The following is a 22,718-nucleotide window of genomic DNA, read 5'->3' as shown; positions in this document are numbered from 1 at the left end:
GGCATGAATTATGAAGGAATTTGTAATCTTGAAATTGTTTGAGAAATTCACCTAGTTTAAATGTTGGTTAAAGTTGTTTAAATGTTGAAACAAAAAGAGAAGAAGTGACCAACATTTAAATATGTTGGAAAAAAAGAGAAGAAATTAGGAATTCAGAAACTTTTGATCAATGAAATGCAGCTCTCTGCTCTGCCTTTCTGTCCGAAAAAAAGGTTGCTCTTGGGCCAAATTCAGAGCGTAGAGCCAAGTGCAGGCTAGACTAATGGGCCAACTGCATCCAATTAGGCCCATTCAGGGGTTTTCTTGCGTATTTTTTTGTTTTCTATTCTGATTTAATTTAGGCAGTAAATCATAATGCTGAAACTTTTTGTGGAAGCTAATTGAATTATTCCGGAGCCAAACAATTAAGGTTAGAAATTTTTTGGAGCTGTTAATTAATCCAATTCAAATACACCGTGATTTAAATCAAAGACCAAAATGTCATGGAAAATGTGCCTCAGCTCTGGTAGAGGTTTACGCCAGGTGCCAAAATAAATGAACATTTTTTAAGGGCATTACATTGAGGAAAACATAATATGTATAAAAAATGAAGGGTGGAAAATGCACAAAAAATTGGTGCGGCTGGGGACTCGAACCCAGGACCGCGTGGGTTTGTGGTGTTTAGGGCTGCGCTGGTAACCGCTAGGACAGATGGCAAGACTTTGACATGGGTAGGGAAGGAAGGTATACATAGTGAGACTGTGAATTTTTTTTAAAAAAAATAGTGAGACCGTGAATGTTTGCACACGCGTGAGAGTGGTTTTCCTTTGTTTTGCACTTAAATTTTGGAGGGTTGGAAGGTTGAAAATGTATGTTGCACTACCACATGATTTTGGTCAGAGTGGCACTTGGTTTAGGGTTAGAGTGGCACTTGGTTTAGGATTTAAAGGGAATAAATTTGCATGTTAGTTCATGACTTTTTGTTTGAATGAAACAGAGGGCTTCTCACCCCCTCCGAAAACCACAAGTTCTCGAACTTCATGACTTGTTTAGGGAAGAAATGATAAGTTTGGGCACGGACATTTTTTAACACACATAATAAGATGGAACACACCGTACCATTACAATAACTTAGATAAGTTCACGGACAGTTCACGGACACATGATGAAACATGACACGACACGACACGACATAGAAAAGCAACAAAATAAAAAACCAAACATGATGAGCTTGACTCCGGGCTTGAACATCTTCATCTTGACCTCCTTCTTCCACCTTGGCCGCGCGCGCCCCTTCAACACCGTCTTCATCTTCACACCTCCTCCTCGTCGTCGTAGGGAAGGGAGTGCATCTGGCCTGGAGCGGGGAAGATGCGCTCGTAGTTGGTGTAGATGTTGTAGATGGTGAAGAAGATGGCCTCGCAGCCGCACCAAAAGACTTGGCCGAGGAGCTCGCGCGCGTCAAATGGGTTGGTGAAGGTGACCGTGAGCAGTAGGAGGATGCCGCCGCGGTCACGAACCTCGTTGAGGGTGAACATCCTCGGTGAGCCCTGTGGGAGGTGGGCATAGCCGGCTCTGAGGAAGGCGCGGGTGAGTTCGACGGAACCCCTCCACCTTGAAATAGCCCACACACGGAGCTCCCTCTCCACGAGCACGCCCGGTGGGTAGCGCAGCTCCGGCACCACAGGCGGACGGCGGAAGGTCGGCCCGTTGAACTGCATCTTCTTCACTTGGTCTCGCTTGGGGAGGGCTTGGTCGCTTGGGTGTTTGAAGTTGGAGAGGATCGGATCTGGCTTGTGGGTGGGAGAGGAAGAGAGGCACCCCATTTATAGGCCTGTGGGTGGGAGAGGAAGAGAGAAAGGATGAGAACGGTGCGTGCGTGAATCCGGACGCGTGTGTGTATCCGTTACGTTTTGCACACTTAAATTTTTGCACGAAAACGATGCATCTTTGACCGGGCAGTGCATGTGAACCGCTGCCCTGAACCACTGCCCTGAACCACCTAGCTCGCCTCGCTAGCCTAGCTCGCCTAGCTCGCCTAGCGCGCCTCGCTCGCCTCACTCGCATGCATGCACGTCGCCGCCTCCCGCGCATGCGCAAACCCACGTAGCCGCCTCCATGCATGCAAGGCCTGGAAAGGCTGAGACGGGCTATTTACTGCGATCTCAGGCCCAGACAACGAGACGGCCCAACGGTCCATCCAGCGCGTCCGATATTTGTTAAAAAAACAATCTCCCAGCCAATCAGATTGCATCTCGCGGATCGCCCCCCTCCTCCCCGCAGATTTCTTCTAGAAGGGTTAGATCGACGGCCCTTGATCACCGCTAGGGTTAGATGAACGGTCCTTATTCAGCGCTAGGGTTAGCGGGGTTTGGGAGGGGTTTGGAGCAGTCAAAGCTATGTTTGACCAGATTTCAAATGAGCATAATAAATTAAATAAAAATCAGAAAAATGAAAAACCTGCGCACATAGTCTTCTTATGTCATATACTAACGATTTAAGTTGATAAACAAGCTTTACATACATTTAAATGATAAGTTCATGTGTATTGTATGATATCTCGAGTATCTCAAACTCTCTTGTATGAAGTGAAGAGAAGTGTTTTGGGGAAATGAACATGAAAATTTCAAAAAACTCACCACAGCTTCATTTTGGAGTGACTAAGAAGGATCCAGGCTTAGTTTTTCATTTTGATGTTTTACACTTGTTTAAATCTTGGTCAAAGTTAAGTTTGACCAGAATTCAAATGAGCAAAACAAATTTAAAAAAAATCAAAAAATGGAAAAACCAGCGCACATAGTCTGTACATATAGAATATATGTGTAGGAAAGTTATTTGGCTGATTTAGATAAGGTCGAAAAAAACCTTGCTTAGAAATGAGGCCGTTTACCCTACCTTTGGACCCCTCTTTTTAGCACATTTTTCATGAAAATTTCAAAAACCTCACCACAACTTCATTTTGGATTGACTAAGAAGTATCCAGGCTTAGTTTTTCATTTTGATGTTTTAGACTTGCTTAAATCTTGGTCAAAGTTAGGTTTGACCAGAATTTAAATGAGCAAAACAAAATTCAAAAAAATCAAAAAAAGGAAAAACCATGTGCTCATTCAAACATCATCCAACAGATATTTAAACATCATGTCAAACATACTTCTAACATAGGTCCAACATCATCCAACAGAAATACAACATGTCAAGTGATAAATGTTTCATAATACAACATCATTCCTTATTCATAATGTTTCATAATTGTTCATAGATAGCGTTGGGGCTTCTGTCTGTTCCTTGAGCTTCTTGCCATCACTTTGCTCCTCGTGCACCTTGTGCTCATTGTTTCTTCTCTTCTTCTCTTGGTTGTCGGTACCTTGCGCGTCTTCTTCAAACCTACCATAGAGCTGTGCAAAACATAAAGGGTCCAAACATAAACGGTAATGAGATCGTGTCAAGTGATAGATGTACAGTAGTATTTGACCCTTGCAAGATTTACATACCTAGCAGAACTCACAACAACAGAAGGTTGGTCACCATTTGGAGCCTCACTTGGATCATCATTTGGAGCCTCACTTGGATCACCATGATCACCATTTAGAGCCTCACTTGGATCACCATTTGGAGCCTCACTTGAATCATTATTTGGAGGATATTTTGGATCATCGTCAAAATCATGCGGCTGTTGACCATCATCATTTGGAACCTCGTCAAAATCCTCATCTGATGCAACCGGCTGTTGACCATCATTTTCATCATCTGTTGAGGCAACCGGCTGTTGACCAACATTTCATCATCTTTGAGGCAACCGGCTGCTGACCAACATTTTCATCGAAGCCTTCATCGAAACTCTCTCCGAACGCTGGATCTACTGTGTTATCACAATACTTACCGAAATGACCAGACCCACCACATCTTGTGCACTTACGCTTCCTCGCTCCAAGTCCAGCTCCTTCGCTGCGAGGTCTTATTCGACTCTTCCTTGGTCTACCTGCTGCTCTCTTCAGAACTGGAGCGCAAAGCTTGAATCCAGGGTCCACCATGTCCCATTGTTGTTTTCCCTCCATAGCAGGCAAGGCATAAGCATATGTGGCTTTGAACCTTGCAACAGAGTAGTAATCATGCACATACTGCTGTATGTTCCCTGCTGGACCTGGGAGAGAAGTGATGAAAAACAAGGCATGAATGCATGGCAACCCAGTTATCTGCCATTGCCTACAACTGCAAGTTCTAGCTTCTAAATCCACTGGATATCTCCATTCCCTCTTCTCTTTATCCAAATATGATATCTCTGCTGTGGTACCCGAGCAAAGCGTCATGTTCATTTCCAAGCCTATTGTCTTCTGCTTCAGTTCATTCATCACGGCAGGGATGATAATGTGGCCCATGAATTTTGCCTCGGCTATTCCTGCACGATAATGAAATTTCTGCATGTATTCTATCCTTATCCTGTCAAGCAAATCCACCACATAATGACCCTTTAGTTTCCGGATCGTTGAGTTGAAAGACTCTGCTAGATTATTGTGCACATAGTCAACTTTGCTCACTTCACTGAATTGGCTTCTGGCCCATAACTTGGAGTGGTGTGTTTCCAAGTATTCTTTCACTTTGGGATTCATGTATAACTGCCTCAAGTGGTAGTTGTGCTTCTTCACACTGCATGTCAAAGATGCTGGCCATAAATTGTCGGTATACACCTTTCCTTTGAATTTCTTCATGAAATTTGCAGCAAGGTGACGCATGCATTCCCTATGCTCTACTCCAGGGAACACATTGTCCACGGCCACTTCTAAACCTTTGCAGGCATCTGTATGAATGACCAACCCATTGGGATGTGCAATAGCCCGGCGGAGATTATGCAAAAACCAAGTCCAGCTCTCCTCAGACTCTGTCTCCAGCACACCATAGGCAACTGGAAATACAAAACTATGTGCATCAACTGCACAAGCTGCTACTAACTGTCCTTTAAACCTTCCTGTGAGAAAAGTGGCATCAATAGCCAAATAAGGCCTGCAGCCTGCCAAAAAACCCCGGCGACAAGCCTCAAAGCAGACAAAAACCCTTCTAAAGCATTCCTTGGTCTTTGTCACTCCCCTGAATGTGTACTCCACGGTGTGGTGATCAATATCTACAATACTACCTGGGCTTGTCCTCTCCACTTCACCTTTGAATGAATACAACAATTGAAAACTTTCCTGCCAGTTACCATAAATAGAATCCATAGCATGTTGTTTACCATTGAACAACCTCATGTATGGTAAATCTATCTTGAACTTATCTTTGATGTTCTTCTGCAATTCCTTTGGACCCACTTGCTGGTTTTCTTTCACCCACTTTTTTACTTCTTCTGCCACCCATCTTGACTTGGCTCTACTGATTGTATCCTTCCTAAGGGTTGATTCCTGGCATGTGTGCTTAAAAGGATTCACTTTGACCTGAACATTAGTGCTATTCCGCATTTTAGCTGCAAGCAGCCTCCATGGACAACCCTCAGTCGGACAGTGCACTCTGTAACGTACTTGATCGCTCTTGTCAACTTTGAAAGTACGTTCTACCTTGATGCAGTATGTCACAAGTGCATTTCTACACTCATTCATGGATGCAAAAACTGTACCTTCTTCCATTTGAGGGTTCAAAGGGTCCCATTCAACAGCTGCAAGGTCTTCGTCCTCACCCATCGCGTCATCATCCACACGGACTGCATTGTGAGCCTCATCTTGGTTTTCAGCCCGAGGTGCCCGTCGTAAATTCTGAATAACATCAGAATATAACTTCTCTTCATCAACCCCAGAATTGTAGCCATCAGGCTCCACTTCAAGGGGGACCCTACTGCTGTTGCCCACACTTGTCGAGCCACCACGTCGCCGTGCACCAACTGAACTGTTCTGGCTAGAGATGCCATTACGACGACTTGATTCTCCCCGAGATGTTGCACCCGCCATCCTAGGTCCAAATGCCTGCTCAAGCACATCAACTTGCAGCCTCACATGAAAATTATCTTTCTCTTTATGCCTAACAAACATGGTAGCTAGCTCTTCATCATTACTAACTGTCACCCAATTCTTTTCCCCATCATAGTATTTGTATACCACTTCATCAAGCAAACCCCAAGGATATTGGCTACAAATTACCTCCCCAAATTGTCTGAAACTCCAATTACTAGCCATTGGCAACCGATAATCAAAACCTCCTTGGTATTTCTTCTTATCCTTTGCATCGAACATGTACCGGTCCCTTCTAATGTGCACCATGAAAGCAAACCGCAACTCCATCCTAACCGGCGAAAAACAGAGACGCAATCAGCACACTAATTGGGCAAACCTACTCGAATCGAGTGTTCAAATGCACAACTAAGCTCAATCTAAACAAGAGGCGAGACTTACCCCTCGGGAACCCAGTCGTGGACGCGGCGGATCTCCGGCCCGATGCCTGCCTCGCCAAATACTCCGGGGTCGCCGCTGCTCACCATTTCGCCCTAGGGTTCTTCCTCCTAGTTCAAATAGCTCCAGCAGCCCCCCACCTTTGAGCGCTCCGGCCGGGCGCACGGAAGGAGGCCGCGCCGCGAATCGAGTAGGTGGCGGGCGCCCCACCCGTGGCGTCGCAGGAAGGTGGTGGGCGTCACAATGAGCCGTGGAGCGTAGGCGCAGGGAGGTAGCGGCGGAGCAGGCCGTGCAACTGGTGGCGGGGCAGGTGCTGGCCGCGGCGCAGGTGGCGGCGGCGGCGGCGCAGGACAGCCGGCCGGGCGGATGGGTGTGAGCTAGAATGATTTGGGGATTTAGTTGCAGGGGCCTACATGTCAGCTCCGGACCCACGTCCACGCGGTCCCACTTGTAAGCTCCGGACCCACAACTACTAACGCCGGCGGACGGAATGGACTCAAATATGGCCGTTTAGCCTCGTCGTAGTTGCTGTGCTCGGACTAGGGGCAAAACTGAGGACAATTTGCATCTGAGGGCAAAACTGAGCACATGGACACCACTGAGGGCAAAAGGATAATTAACCCAAAGAAGAATTACTGGCTTACGAAAACAGTTGTGTTATTTCTAAACCACCACGATAACTATTCAATGGCAATCTGGTCTAGTGGTCTACCTCAAGATCCATGTAATTACTATTCAAAACAGTTATACAAGATTTTGATCAAATGTCTCTGTGTATCGACTTACTATTTCGTACTCATCTTATCGTCCCTCTGAAAGATTCCGTTCGAACTTCAACTATTGCATAATTTCGCCAAACGCCGTTATAACCATTCCCCGCGACAAAAAAAATGGGAACAAAACAAAGTAATCAACATTGCCTTGTAAGCACCCATGCGCCAGACCATTGAGCATTTCCGCTGAATCGTCTGGAGGAGGCATGTTGTCACCATCCTTGTCCTTAGTGCCATAGGCCGCCGGGGGTCTCTCATTCGTGCTCCAGGGGTGCCCTGCCTTCAAGTAAGGCCGTTAAAGGTCACTTCAGCCATGCTACCAATTGAGTGCCGTATAGTCCACTAATTGTTCCATGATTTCTCTTTTTCGATACAGATCTAATGCTCTAGTATTTGTGGTAGTTTTTGCTTGCTAGGTCTTCGAAGTTTGATATGGAGAATAACTCGCGGCCCAACTTAAATACATACCAACCTACCCACCTTATGCCGAGTAAACATTTGAAGGTTTTTTAAGTTTGTATCAGAAGATCTGAAGTAACCCCAAATATGTACTATTAGAAACTCTTGATCAAACAAACGGACCAAGCAATTAGTCAAAAGGTATTGTGTATCAATCCATTCAACGAGGATTCCTCCGTTATCAACGACGCCATGGAAAAAATGTGCCCTGGGAGTGAGAGCATCGAGCGAAGGATGTGGTCGTGTGGAGGAGATGGTACAATGAGGGATGGTTAGAGGAGGAGGTTCATGCGTGGGAGTTGAAGTTGTCGCTTCATACTGCCAAAAGGGCAAACTGATGGGAGGGCTTGGGCTTGCACAACAATAGTGATTGCATGAGGAGCTCCTTGCTCGCCGTCCCCATCGGTAGATGTCATAGGTAGGCGCCGTCGTCAGGATGAGCTCATGGTGTCAAGCTCCGCTCGCTCCCCGGTGAGCATTGCGGGCCACAATGCTCACACCTAGGCCCACCCCAAGTGGTTGGACGACAACATCACGTACATTGATGGCAGCTGACAACAATGGAACTTTGTCGGCCATTCCAATTCCACGCTTGTTGAATCAAACTGTCGCCAAAATGCACAAGGCAGATTTTGACTTGTTCCTGTTGTTTCAATAACGATATACGCGCGGGGGGGGGGGGGGGGGGGGGGGGGGGGGGGGGGGGGGGGGGGGGGGGGGGGGGGGGGGGTTCTTATTTATTTATTTTGTTTCCTGAAAAAAATCAAAATTTAAAAATTGTCCAGAATAAAAAAATGAAACATCTTTTGATATTTTTAAAAAAATGTTCATGGTTTCAGAAAAAATCATAGCTTACAAGTTGTTCACAATTTAAGTAAATGTTCCACTTCTCTAAAACAATCAATTTCCAATGAAGTTAATGGATTAAAAAAATCACAATTTCAAAAGTTAACACTCTAAAAAATGTCTGCAATTTTAAAAACTGTTCACAATTTCAGAATTTTTTTGTGTTTGTAAGAAAATAAAAACATGTTTGTATTTAAAAAAAATGTGTTTTTCAAAATAACTTCTCCAAGTTTCCAAGAATGTTAACTTACTAAAAAAACTATTGAACTTTTTAGAATAATTTTAAATTTTTTTAAAACAATGAAAAACATAAAATCCACTAGAACAAAAAAAATGGCTATAGTGTGTCTCACTACAGTACCAAATCGCTGCGGGACCATGGCAACGGGCCAGCCCAGTCAAGTGGAGCATCTTGTGCATCAACCCTTGTGTTTGATGCAAAGAGCGTCAAATAGGATGTCCCATCTTTGTCGACTGATGGAAAGATAGGGAATGCACGGTATGGCCTAGATCATCCTCTTTTGGGGTCTATATGCAGTTATCATGGTCGGTCAACCCGATTAATGAGAGGATCCTTAGAAGGACTTGCAAAGCAGCAACCCTACTACACGGAGCTGACTAGGGGCGTTGGTAACACGTAAAAATGGCACGACTGGTAGATCTGAAGCGCCCAATATCGTGGTCGAATGCGTGGTCGAATGGTCAAGAATGTCAAGTCGTTGTGGGAGAGCATAGAGCTTGTGGATTTTTTTTTGTTTGCCTATACCATTAGTGTTTGGATTTTGGTCGATTGCTAGTTAGGGGTTTTTAGTTCCTACTTAAAATGATTGCTCCTGAATTTCCAGTCAAATTAATTCCTCTGAGTGTCAAACTAGTGTTAGGTCAGGGGTGTGCACGTTAATGATTACCGACCTTTCATTCATTATATTAAGTTGAAACTCACTGCCACTAATGGATTGCATTAGTGGCATATAACCTAGTACCTAAGTAAGTTGTAATATTGTCGAACTTTTTAGCTTGCTTCAACTTAGTAAAACCTATTACCAAAGTGGCCTATTAAATCAATAACCATTTTCTGCGAGAAATCCATAACCTCTATGACTTGGTGAGCTCAACTTAAACCTTCAACAATAGTAGTTATTAGGATTAAAAAATATTGGTTTATGTATAGTGGAGGGACAACTAGAGTTAGTTGGGTCTACATGTCAAGGCACTGAATTTGCATTTCTCGTAAAAAAAAGGCACTGGACTAGCATAATTCATCACATGAACAAGTAGGTGGGTAACGTGAACAAAATAAATAATTCACCAAACATCTCTTTGTGTGTATAATTTAGCTTATATATACCACAACCACCTACGCTTCTTCGAATAACGTTTGGTCTCCATTTGTACTGCTACATCTTCACCACAATATATACAACAATCTAGCTTTGTCATTCTATTTCATTTTAGCTCTAGCCTGGTTGGTCAAATAGGTGGAGGCAATGGTAGAATGGAGAGAAATGATAGTGCAAGCGGGAATAGGAGACATCTGGAGTTGATGCATGACCACTTTCTGTAGAGATGGAGTATGAAGCTTTGGCTGACGAGCGACGTGTTCTTCTTCTTCATCGACATATGCTTTGGGATGAGGTGTTCTCATGCCTTCTTCATCTTCTTTTTTTAAACAGCGAGCCTCGTTGTCATTTTCCATTATAGAAACCGACATAAAGTTTACAAACATAAAAGACCAACAAACAAACATAAAAGGGCGAGGACCAAATGCAGCTAGTCTAGCTTTATAGAGCCAAACTAGCTCAAGAGAAGCTAACTGAAACTGCAACAACGCAAGGCCCTTACAATAACAAATTACGTCCATCGTGTTTTATCACAACCAGAGCAAGCATGGTCGACACCTCATAGCTACAACAAGGATGAACACTAGAGCAGCCACACAAGCTGGCAGAACAAAGAAGAGAAAAAACACTTCACCCCGCACCCATTCTTCTTATCACAGGATTCCATCCACGGCTTCTAGCATAAATATCTTCAACAACTCGCTTGGTCTACATCACTCCTAACTCAATTGTTCATCTGTCTTACTTTTTATGCAATATACTCGAGGCATTATGATAAAAGCAAAGAATATAAACTAATTAAGCATGCATCACGGAAGATTTTGTCAATACAAGCTCTAATCCTAGCTTTCCAAACAATCCAACATATACTGACCCCCCCCCCCCCACACACACACACAAAGGACAAATTCTCATTGACCACTAGGAAATGATTTGTTCCAATCCCCCATCATGCCAGAGAGGCTACCTGGGATTGTTGTGAGGCCAAAAGCACAAGCTACTACTTGCCAAATCTGTTTAGCCAGAGCACACTAAGAGAATAGATGATCAATGCTCTCTTTAGCCATAGAGAAGTGGCACTCTTTATTTCCTGTCCATGCTCTTCTCAGCAGGTTATCTTTCATAAAAATGCTATTTTAAAGCATCAACCAAAGAAAAACTTTTATTTTGTTAGGTATCTTGACTTTCCAAATGGATCTATATCCAACCATTCTCACCAGAAACTTGGGTCAACTTTGGGTCAACTTTCTCCAATCCATTTCACACCATGAATTCAACAGTGTTATTGACCGCAAGCTGCTACTAAAGCAGTGATGTCGGTTAAGAGTAAGTTGACGAGACTCAAAAGAAGCTTCATGTCTGATTTTCGACAACAGGAGCAGCTTGATGTACAAGTTGGACATAAAGTGCATTCCCTATCCGCTTAAATATAGGTAGCCAGTCTTCCTTCACCTGGCAATCTGAAATATAGGTAGCTCTGCGTTCACTATAAGAAATGCAACTAGCGAATATTCACAATATGACGTGCACAAGAATGGAGTTGGTTTTGATACGCTTGCCTTGAATATCATCATTGTCTGGAGCAGATGTCACTCTCCTTTAATTGGCTTTTCGTCTCGTAGAACCAAATGTAGTACTCGCGTTGTAACTTAATGTTTTTTTAGAAAAGAAGGTTAAACCAAAGAAAAACTTTTATTTTGTTAGGTATCTTGACTTTCCAAATGGATCTATATCCAACCATTCTCACCAGAAACTTGGTTTTCCTATTCAGAGGCCAATCCACTATGTTATCGCATTCACCCTATTATTTTCCAGCAACCAAGCTTCTCATCTTTTCTCATTAATTTGCAGTCTCATCATGCAAAGTTCTTCTGAACTCCATCACCTCCAAGCCATTCCTCCTCACATGTAGAACATTAACATATTTGGTAAAATCCAAACAATACAATCTATGGAAGCTCTGAGCTAGAGATTTGTCTCCTAGCCACTTGTGTTACCAAACAATTTTTTGGCTCCAAGGCCATCTCTGTCTATATACCTTTTCTACCTATGTGCACTGGGATGCAACACTGAGCAATGTGTCTCAGATAAAAAGAAAGTTTAGCAGTATTGTGTGGTGAACTGCATATGCACTACAGAGCATGGCCAGAATAACTTATTTTGCAACAACTAAAATAATCAAGTATGGCCTTGCCTTTCGTTGGTATGTGTCCACTAGTAGAAAAAGCCCCATTTGTCCCAGTTCATAAGGCCCATTTGTCCCGGTTGCCGAACCGGGACTAAAGTGTCGATACTAAAGCCCAACATATTTAGTCCTGGTTCGCCCACGAACCAAGACAGGTGGGGCTCCACGTGGCCGCTGCGGCTTTCTCAGGCAGGTTGTCCCGATTGGTGCCACCAACCGGGACCAAAAGGCTTCCACGTGTCAGCAGTTCAGGGGTTGGGGTTTTTTTCTGAAGGGGGGGGGGGGTAGGGGTTTTGGGGGTTTTGTAGGGTTAATTTACGGGTTTCATATATTGTGTTAGCTAGCTAATAGAGAGAAGTGTCATCTCTTATCTCCATGCTTGGTCGACGCTACGTACTATACATATAGAGAGGACTCAACACGCTAGCTAGCTAGTAAGAAAATGAAGGAAACCATTAAGTACAGAAGATCGTCATGAGTATATACACAGAGAACTGATCGACCTCTCCTTCTCCGAGAGATTGGTCGAACAACAAGTTTTCGTATATCTATCCGACTCTACCGGTTATATATATAATATAAGATCTCTTACAAAATCCCCTAACATCTGAACTCAACTTCCACATGGTATTCTCCTTCTTTGTCGATGACGTGATCAAGAAAGAATCCCGCCAATTCCTCTTGAATTACTCGTACGCGATCTTGTGGTAGGAGTTCATTCCGCATCTGAAACATCTAATTTGAAGAAGGGGGTCAATACATATATATATGAATGAAACTCAACACAAATGATGGTAATAACATAAAATTGTGATTAATATTGCTTATGCATTTCATATTGTTTTTTTTTGAGTAGCCCCACTCACAGGTCGTGTGGCGGATGAACTCGCAAATGTAGTATCCACAGAAATCATTTGCGGGTTCCTGCCACAACCACTTGACAAGAAATAGAGGTCAGTCAAACTGATAAGCAAGCATGATAAATGGTATTGATGAAACTAGCTAGAATCAATGGGAGATGCGCGGAACTAGATAGTAGTACTTACTTTCGAGTGGTTAAATCGCAGCTCCACTGGCAGTCTCGGAGCTTGTGCGGCGAACTCTTTCCAAACCCTGTCAGACAAAGAAAACAATTACTTGATATCAGGAAATGAACAAAGTTGCCGATATGGTGCGATAATGATCGCTTGAACTTACTTCTCGAGCATTTTATTCATGGTCGCATACTCCTCGGGATTTTTTTGTTTCGAGTCTATGACGGTTACGAGTCCCTGCTCAAGCTTAATCTCTAGCAGAATAAAGTGGAAGTTGCGCACGCATGCATATCCCATCAATTACATTACTATAACCTCGAGTAATAAGGGGAACAGAACATGCACAAGACAGTAACACTCACCTATATTCGTAAGGAAGGAGTATTGTATCTTTGTTTTGATTTCGAAGTAACGATGCAAGCAAGTTGGCCTCGGTTGTTTGGCATCATGTTTAACATTCCATTCATCCATGAGATTTGTGTTAATGAACCCAATATCACCTATTTGTCTTTTCTTCAATTCGGCGATCTTCAATCTGCATAATATAGTGAGGATAATTATATATACATGCAATGAAAGAGCTGAGCTATATAGAGAGACTTAATTAATTACACAGAAGTAGTACTTATAGATAGGACCAAGTGATGATTTTTTTATCGAGGGCCTTTTCATTGAAAAACTGGAAGAACTCCTCACATGGAACAGACAACAAATCTATTCCAACGAGGCCGTGCTCCTCTTTAACACTCAGCCCCAAAGTATCCGTCCCAGACTTGCTGCAGATGTCCATGTACCAATCAAGGAATCTTCGCATCATAGTTGTTACAGGTTTGACGAGAGGCTTCCTGTGCTGGAATTTGAATGTGTCCACCTCCATTGTATCAAAAAGTGCATCATCGGGCATGTAATCTCCAGGTTTGGTATCGGGAAGCATCCCCGGAAGATTAGCGACGATATCGCTAGACACATTGAGTGGGGGGCACGATTGCTTCGCTTGTTCGCTGAGCTGGGGAATTTTTTCCCACTTCTTCGTTCTGCTAACCTTTGATCAGTGCAAGTACTTCCCAACCGCTCCGCTTCCTTATATGTTCTTTCAATGACGCGGTCATAGTTGGATTGCGGCAGAGGCGGTGATGGTCGCTGCAGGGCATCCAAAGTGTGCTTCGCTTTCACACAATCTGTCTTCTCCTCCGGAGGTGGATGTTTCTTAGCTTTTACTGATTCAAAGAAGTCCCTCACTTGGCCTTCATAGATCTTTTGTTTTTCCTCCTCGCTCCTCTCGTATGGTAACTTCTCTAGATGCTTGAGAGACGAAGGACCGAATCTATATTGCCTCCCGCCTCTAGCTGTAGTGCTAGACGTTGGAGCAGCCGGAGCGGCTGCAACTATCTTCTTTTGTTGCTTACGATGCAGAGAAGGAGGCGGACTGCTACGACACGCCGGAGCAGCCGGAGCGGTGGCGTCTGTGTCCACCATCGTTGTTGCTTACGAGGAAGCGAAGGAGGAGGTGGGCCGCTCGGACGCGCCGGAACAGGCGGAGAAGGAGGCAGAGTATTGCCGCCCTCACGCGGCAGAGCGGGAGGTGGAGTGCCCTGATCACTCGCCGGAGGAGGAGGAGGAGGCGGAGGAGGCGGAGTGCCCAACTGACTCGCGGGAGGCGTGAAGTTTAGAAGCTTGATGTGCTCCTTCTGCCATAGACACGGAGTCTTCTGACCAAGACACAGCTGAGTCTCCCCATCACCTGTGGGGTGCTCAAGCTGGAGCTCCTCAAATCCCTCTGTTATTTCATCCACCATCACAACAGCATAGCCTTGTGGAATTGGAAGTCAGTGAAAAGTTGCTCCGGGTGAAGGAGGGAACACAGAGCCGACAGCCGCCTTGACTTTGAGCTGAAGCCATTGCATCATAAGGTGGCACTGGTGTGAATCCGTGATAAAATCCATGGGGTAGCTAGGACCCATGAAGTCGGCTGCTAAACGAGCTCGGTGGAAGCCACGCTGCTTCTCCGCTGAGATTGTGGGGTAGCTTCTTGGGTATCTTGGGTAGGATCTCGCTGGTTCTCAATAGATTGTCGTTCCTCTAGGTTTTGTACCCTTGCCTGAAGCTGCTGCAGTTCGCTCTGCTCCACTTTCCTCCTCCTCTCTTGGGTTTTGTAACGGCCTGCGTCGGGAAACCCAACCTTCCACGCAACGGAGCCTGGCGTGCCTCGTGTTCCTCTAGGTTGCTCAGGATTCCCGAGGGCCTTTGTGAGATCGTCGTTCTCTCTGTCGGGAACGAACGTCCCTTCCTGTGCTTCCTTGATTGCTTTCTGAAGCTTCGTGATGGGTGTTGCAAGTTGCTCGTCCGTCCAACAACACTTCTCTGTTTTAGGGTCCAAAGTTCCCCCAATCCCGAAGAACCAAGTCCTTGAACGGTCCGGCCAGTGCAATGTCTCTGGTTTGACCCCTTTAGCAATCAGGTCCTGCTCAACCATGTCCCACAACGGCCTGGCTTTGAGGTAGCCACCTGACCCCGTGCAATGGTGATGCTCCTTCTTTGCAGCATTTATCTTGTTAATCGCTAACATCTTCTACTCTTCTCCGATGTCTTGTGGGCCACAAATGCGGGCCAGTGATCTCCTATCTTCTCAAATCGGCCGGTGAATTCTGGAGTCTTGTTTTTGTCGACATACATTGATTTCAACTCATTCTTCCACCTCCTGAATAGATCTGCCATCTTCTTCAGAGCATGAGGCTTGATCAATGGCTCTATAACTGGTTTCTCCAGATCCTCCTGCCGGTAGGGTGAAATTTTCCTTCAGCGCGGTCCAAAGATCATCTTTCTGTCTATCTTCGACAAAAAAAATTTGAAGGTCTTCCTTCTTAGGCTTCTACCATTGGTGGATACTGATCGAGATCATGTCCCTAACAAGAACGCCGCACTGAGCAGAAAATGCTTCCTTGGTCCGGAGGGGTTTAATCGGTTGGCCACCGCGCATGATTTCTGTGATCGTGAACCTTTCATCCGGGTGCAACTTTTTCTCCGTGCCTCGTCTCATTACCGAAGTTTTGCTCGATCCTTAGGGCTATAAAAGAAGAAAGAAGAATTAATATATGTACATACCAAAACAATTAATGCATTAATTAGCTAGTCAGCACAGAATATATATATATATATATATAGACACACACACACACACACACACATCTGGGCTATTCTGTTACGCGTAACCGAATATTATTCTGTTACCCTACTTGAACTGATGGTTTCACGCGGTTGTACTGATGATTTTTGAGCGGTTGAACTGATGCTTCAGTTATGTTTAACAGATCGTCTTCTTTAGTTCAAAACATTTTTGCAATTTTTTTGTCGGAACAGGGCGTGTAACATATTGTTGGAAATCTCTTGACAACTATATTTCAAGTATATTGAACGTTTTTGCAAAATCATTATGGTTTAAGAGCAGTTTTGAAAAAAAAAATTGTTTTTTTAAAACCGAAAATGCGAGTCGTATTTTGGACTCAATTTTCAAACGGTTTGTCGGAATTGAGCAAATAAGATGGTGTTGGAAAGCTGGTGAAAATACGCATCTTCCATATATCTAATGTTTTTTCTAATTCTATACGATTTAAAAGTAATTTGGAAAACGGTGAAATTCTGGGCGAAGCATATTTTCATGATTTTTTGCAAACAGTTTGACGGATTGATGCAAATGATATGGCGTTGTAAAGCTATGGAAAATGCGCAACTTTCTCATATTTAAATGTTTTGCTAATTCCTTACAGTTTAAAAATGAATTCGAATACGGTCAAATTTAATTCCGAACGCGATTTTTTTAGAAGTTTGTCGAAATGAGGAAAATAATATATGGTTGGAAAGATATCAAAAATACGAAACTTAGTCATGTTGAACATTTTCTCAAATTGTAAACCGTTGAAGAGTAATTTGGATTACGGTGAGACCCATCATGCTGTTTTTCCGTCAGAAAAAACAGAGTACTTGTACTGATCTACGTGTGCATTTGTACTGATGTATTTTTTATAGAGTAATTTTGAAAGGTTCCAAAAAAAGAGTACTTGAACGGATGTACGTATGGTTTTGTACTGAGCGTATTTTCACAGACTAGACTTTACTCTGTTTTTTCTATATGGTTATCCTCGTAACTTTTCAACGGTTCATGGTATTATCGTCCCGAACTTGCATGATTTATATCGTTGAACTGGATGATTTTTTAAAAGAAAATGTTTAGGGGTTGATCACTTGAACTCGTACTGATCTCCTTATGAGTTTGTACTGATCTTCTTAGGATTTTCTTGAATTCAATAGACGCACTAACCGCGTTTAATCTTTTGAACTTATATGTTAGTAATACATGGACGAACCAGAATTTTTTAACCGTGTTGGATGAGCACTTGTACTTGACTCTAGAAATTTTTTATACTTTTTTGAACTTCTTTGCATTTGCATGGAACTGATTGCGGTTTGTTTTTTGAACTTATATGCTAGTAATACACGTTGAACATCAACCAAAATAGACAGGAAAGTGCATAGAGCTTCTTGTTTGAACTTTCCTTGTTTAGTTTTCTAGAACTTATATGCTAGTACTACACAAACTTTCCCATACAATTTTTTTATGTCCACAGGGTCATCAACCAAAATAGATAAGAGAGTTTAGAGAACACATTCACCACTCATATAAAGAGTAGAAAACCTGGAGAGAAATATTGTCATCTCGCAAAGTATGAGACGAGTCGCAAACAAATAATAACATTCAGGTAGAGAATATGAGCTTAAAACATTCTCGATGGCATCCATTGAACTTAAAACATTTTTTTAGCAAAAGACTGAAAGAGTGAAGGATGTCTTTTGCCATATTTTTACAAATGGACCACGCTTGCTTTACAAAGTACTAGAAAGACCCCTGTAAAAGCAGTACTACAAGATTTGTAACACAAGATCGCACAGAAGTTGTACTGATCTACACAGGAAATTTTGCTACTTGTAAGAAAATAAAAATGAACTCTAACTTGGAGAATCAACATATGTTTCTTTTCGTTGATTACATTCAATTCATGTATGTACAAAAGAAACAAAATTGCTACTCTACCATTGACTAGTCCATGGCTGAATAGGCGAACTTCACAGAATGACATTTTTCGAACTTAGCCGAGGAATCATTTTCTCAAATTCACGTTTGAACTCCATTTCGAAAATTACAAGCTCCTCTCTGGGAGGTGTTGGCTGATTTCCTCGGGGTGATGAGCTTCTGAAGAGAGTGGTGCAATCGCTCGATGACAAATGCAATGAATAGTGTGTATCCTGCAAGGAGCGATAAGCTGTTAGAAATGTTTAGCTTTGAACTTGAATAAAATATAGGAACTATGCTGAGTTTATTTTCAGATTTCTGCTAGCATGCAACACGACATTTTATATATGGTTTTTACACTGCCAATCCAGACTAGATACTTCCAAATCCTAAAAAACTTTATTACAATAGTCAGGAGTGAACTCATACATGTATATCTACTAATAAACACCAACAAGCAATTACAACAGCAGAGATATAATCTAAAACTCATGGCATATATCTTTATATTCATCAAGTTGAAATCAACAAAACTTAGAATTTCCAAACACCAAAGGGCAAAAAATGGTGAAAATAGTCTCAAGATTTACGGTCTATGTCCACCGAGAGTTTTGTTGTTAATAATACCAATAGAAGCTTTTCCAACAAAGCATTCTCTACTGCAAATCTTCCTAGCAACCTCACCCAATGACATTTATGCATTAGCTCTGGTTTAATTTGAAACTAAATTAAATGAAATTTGAGAAAAGCTGTTATGAGGATAGGAAATCATTTCCCAAACAAGAAAAATAAACAAGTACAAGCATGAGTATAGCAAGAGGAGTTGTTAGCATGTTTATGTGAATGCGTATGTTTGTTCAGTACACCATGTGATGCAAGTACCAACTCTTTTTCTCTCTGAAACAAGCAAGATTCACACAAACATCCTGCATTTCTAGCATCAGAAGTTACTTGTCATGAACTGACAGATTTACACAAGTAGACCAACCAATGGTGCAATCTATTAATTGTTTTAAGGAATCAGTAATTTGGTACCCGCTGGAGATTCATGTGTTCTGTTGTACTGAATTTAATAACAAAAATGCAGATTCATACAGAAAACAACCCAAAAGAAGTGATGTCACCGTGTCCCGTTGCAGCTCAGCGTGTGTAGTGTACTTGCACTTACGATCAACCTTTTTTTGACTAGATATTTCATGGGAGTCTAGGGTGCTGGCAAGGGTGATCGGCTTGAGCGTTGCGTCATCGAACGGCCTTGTGTGGAGGCAGTGAACGGCCTGGGCCATGAAGGTTCAAGCAGGTTCAAGAAGTGGTGTTGAGAGGCTGTGTGGGACTACATTTTGTAGTGTCTGAATAAGTTCAGTAGCTGCTCACCACGCACACCTACTCAACTGCTTCATGCCACCGTCCCTGCACACACACATCAGCCACCCATTAGCATGTACAAGTTCATGTCAAAAGAACAACAAGTTCATGTACAGTAACATTACATGTTCACGACGAAACCTAAAAAGATGTCTACTTTGAAATACATAATTTTACTTCCCAAATACTTCATTTGTTTTGAAATATGAACTTCTATATTTATTTCTGTAGAACTTATTATGTTGTCCCTCCAAACTACAAGAACATGATTAGTTTACTTACCCACAATTTTTTTATTCAAATACTTTCACTTTTTTATAAGCGAACTGATGGAAATCTTGACGGTGCACTTCTGTATTTTATTCAAGGTGAACTGATGTACTTGCAAAGTTAACTCATTGTGTTCCTTTTTTTCATACTAAACTGATGTAGCCTCTATACAATGTAAAATGGACATTGTTGTGATTACCTACATGGCTGAACTAGTTAATATATTTGTTTTTTTGTTGTGTATTTCTGTTTAATTAGAAAAATGGTTGATTGGTGGTATTACCACCATAATTTTCACTATATACACATTACTGATCTGAATGCGACAATAAGAATAGGCTGCCAATTTTTTCTGTAAAGTCGCATGCCTAAAATGTAGAGATTTAGGAAGTAATTAGAATAAAGAGCTTTTTAGGAGTACTTAGGGAGAGAATGCAAGCGGTGTACTTAGGGAGAGAATGCAAGTTTTGTTTTAGTATAGAGGCTAAACCAGAAAATGTGTTTCTTTTTTTGTTTAACGAACTGATGTAATTTATTGTACTGAACTGCTACCACGGTGCACACATATACAACTGAATTAATACTTATTTCACTTTTCATATTGAACTGACACAAATATTTTTTTGCTACCAGAACTTGATCCTCATTGATCCCTAGCACACAGTTACACCAGAGTTATACTTTACACTAGATAAAACCAACATTTCTACACTTATGCCGCAACACGGGTACCGCATTACCTTTCACTGCTATGTAGTCACTCGAAGGCCGTCAGAACAACCTATAGTTTTACAAAGGAATTTTTCAACACCTATCTCAAATCAAAATAGGTAGCTTTCTCCACAGATATAGAGAGAACTGTAGAAGTTCTAGCTGACCTCCCGGAAGTGTGGGATCAATGTCAGTAGTATCCTCGTCATGCCCTGACCACAACAAATCACAATTTACAAACACAGGCAGTTTGTGAGGAATCTCCAGCATGATCCAGCCGAATACTGCAGAAAGAAGATAGGAAAGCGAACATGCAACAAAATTTTAGAGAAGAGAACAAATTCTTAGCGCTACAGTTCGAACAGTGGTGAACATTCAGTTGAGTACACACCACCACACGATGGGCGAGAAATCACCTGCGAGGAGTTGCGGAGATGGACAGGGTAAGCAAAAGAGGGGCAGAGCGCCGCTGGCTACACCAACAAACATAGGAGGGGCAGCGGAAGGAGGTGGTGAATCGGTTCGGGTGGTGGAGTTGAACGGCCTGGAGTGGTGGCTGTGAATGGACAGGGCGCTCCGGCGGCGGATCCCCACCGCGAGATGGCATTGTTCTGTGGGCAGTGCGAGATGCGGGAGGTTGGAGGAAGGGAGGTGGCCGAAGAAGCACGAAGAAGCTGCCGGCGATGGGGAGAAGGCCGGGAGGCGGCACGCTCGGGGAGAAGCCAGCCAGCGTGGCGTGGTTGGGAGAAGGCCTGGCGGCGGCGCGGTGGGGGAGAGGCCGCCTGTAGGCGCGCTTGGAGGAGGCCGGGCGGCAGCGCGGTGGGGAGGAGGTAGGGCGGCGGCGCTGTGGGGAGGAGGCCGGGCGGCGGCGTGGTGGGAAGGAGGCCCGGAGGCGGCGCGCTCGGGGAGGAGGCCCGTCAGCGGCGCGCTCGGGGAGGAGGCCAGGCAGCGACGCGCTCGGGGAGAGGCTGGCCGGAGGCACGCTGGAAGGAGGCCGGTTGGTGGCGTGGTGGGGAGGAGGCTGGTGGTAGCGCGCTCGGAAGTGAGGGCGGCCTGGCGGCGCACGGGAGGGACGCGAGGTCGGGATGATTTGCGGGAGGTAGGGTTCACGGGGTGGGCTTACTTTTTATTTTCTTCTTGTGCATACCAGTTAGGCTTCGGGGAATCTACCGATCGGGCCTATATAGGATAGAGGGTAACAGAATAATATTCTGTTACTAGTAACAAAATAGCCCTGTCCTATATATATATATATATATATATATATATAGACACACACACACACACACACACACACACACACACATATATATATATATATATATATATATATATATATATACCTCGTCGGACTTTGCAATAGCTGATCCCGACTTTGTTCGGTCACCGGAGCCGTCATCACGGTCGCCGGAGCCACCATCATGATCATGACTTTCCTCCTTCATTGTTTGATCACCGTAGCCTGCTTACTCTCCTTCCAGACCTTCTTCGAGGTCGTTGAGAAACAACAAGACGTCACCTCCGTCATAGATTATGTCCCCCAATATCTCTTCTTGTTCGAAGTCTCTTTGTTGATCCATAGTTTATGCAAATATTACAACATGACAATTAATATACAAACATGAGAGATGGATATATTAATAGTGGAAAACATAGACCCCTCGGCGATCCTCGACCCTCGACCCCTCGATGACCCTCGACCCTCATCCCCTTGGCGACCCTTGACCCCTTATCCTAGCTAGTTCCGGTCCTCGACCGCTCGGATTCTCTTAACCTTTAAGGGATTTAACAAGATGGCGCCATTCTGGATGTGCAAAAAATGGTCCATATTTTTCCTGATCTCAAGAAAACCATTGCTTCATCATTTGCCAAAAGTAACAGGTGCATAACAGTACGAAGCTCTCCAATTTTTTTTGGAATGGAGTCCCGGATAGGATAATTCACTTTTTGGTATGAAGTTCAGCAAGAGCCTTCCGAATATCGCTATTTGGAAGGCCTTTGCTGAAATCCGTATGAAAAAGCGAATCATCCTATCTGGAACTCCGTTCCAAAATAACTTTAAAGAGTTTCGTAGCGTCATACGCCTGTTACTTCCAGCAAATGATGTATCCATGGATGAGATCGGGAAAAAAATGGATTAACTTATGCACATCCATAATGGGGGCATTCTTGTTAAACGGAGACCCTCGACCCTCGACAACCGTCATCCCCTCGGCGACCCTTAACCCCCTACCCTAGCTAGTTCCGATCCTCGACCACTCGGATTCTCGTAACCTTTAAGACATTTAACAAGATGGCGCCATTCTGGATGTGCAGAAAATGG

At 43.4% G+C, this 22,718-nt stretch overlaps 1 protein-coding gene across 1 annotated transcript; it reads right to left on the bottom strand.

Moving 5' to 3' along the window:
• Positions 1 to 17,965: 17,965 nt before the first annotated feature.
• LOC123076828 (proline-rich protein 36) lies at positions 17,966 to 21,923 on the bottom strand. The gene is made up of 5 exons (XM_044498974.1): positions 21,866 to 21,923; positions 20,812 to 21,513; positions 20,563 to 20,679; positions 20,425 to 20,465; positions 17,966 to 19,459 (listed from the first exon to the last, which is right to left on the bottom strand). The coding sequence occupies exons 1-4, from the start codon at positions 21,921 to 21,923 to the stop codon at positions 20,434 to 20,436; spliced, it is 909 nt and encodes a 302-aa protein (XP_044354909.1). The 3' UTR covers positions 17,966 to 19,459; positions 20,425 to 20,433.
• Positions 21,924 to 22,718: the final 795 nt, after the last annotated feature.

This window comes from Triticum aestivum, chromosome 1B, assembly GCF_018294505.1.
Source record: "Triticum aestivum cultivar Chinese Spring chromosome 1B, IWGSC CS RefSeq v2.1, whole genome shotgun sequence".
NCBI lineage: Eukaryota > Viridiplantae > Streptophyta > Magnoliopsida > Poales > Poaceae > Triticum > Triticum aestivum.
The sequence above is the reverse complement of the archived record's forward strand: the minus strand, read 5'-3'. Positions and strand labels throughout refer to the sequence as shown.

Coding starts and splice junctions, on each gene's coding strand:
- LOC123076828 (XM_044498974.1), bottom strand. CDS start 21,923: ATGACGGAGGTGACGTCTTGTTGTTTCTCAACGACCTCGAAGAAGGTC. Junction 21,514..21,865: donor GAAGAAGGTCTGGAAGGAGA/GTAAGCAGGCTA, acceptor ATAAAAAGTAAG/CCCACCCCGTGAACCCTACC. Junction 20,680..20,811: donor ATCTCCGCAACTCCTCGCAG/GTGATTTCTCGC, acceptor TTCTTTCTGCAG/TATTCGGCTGGATCATGCTG.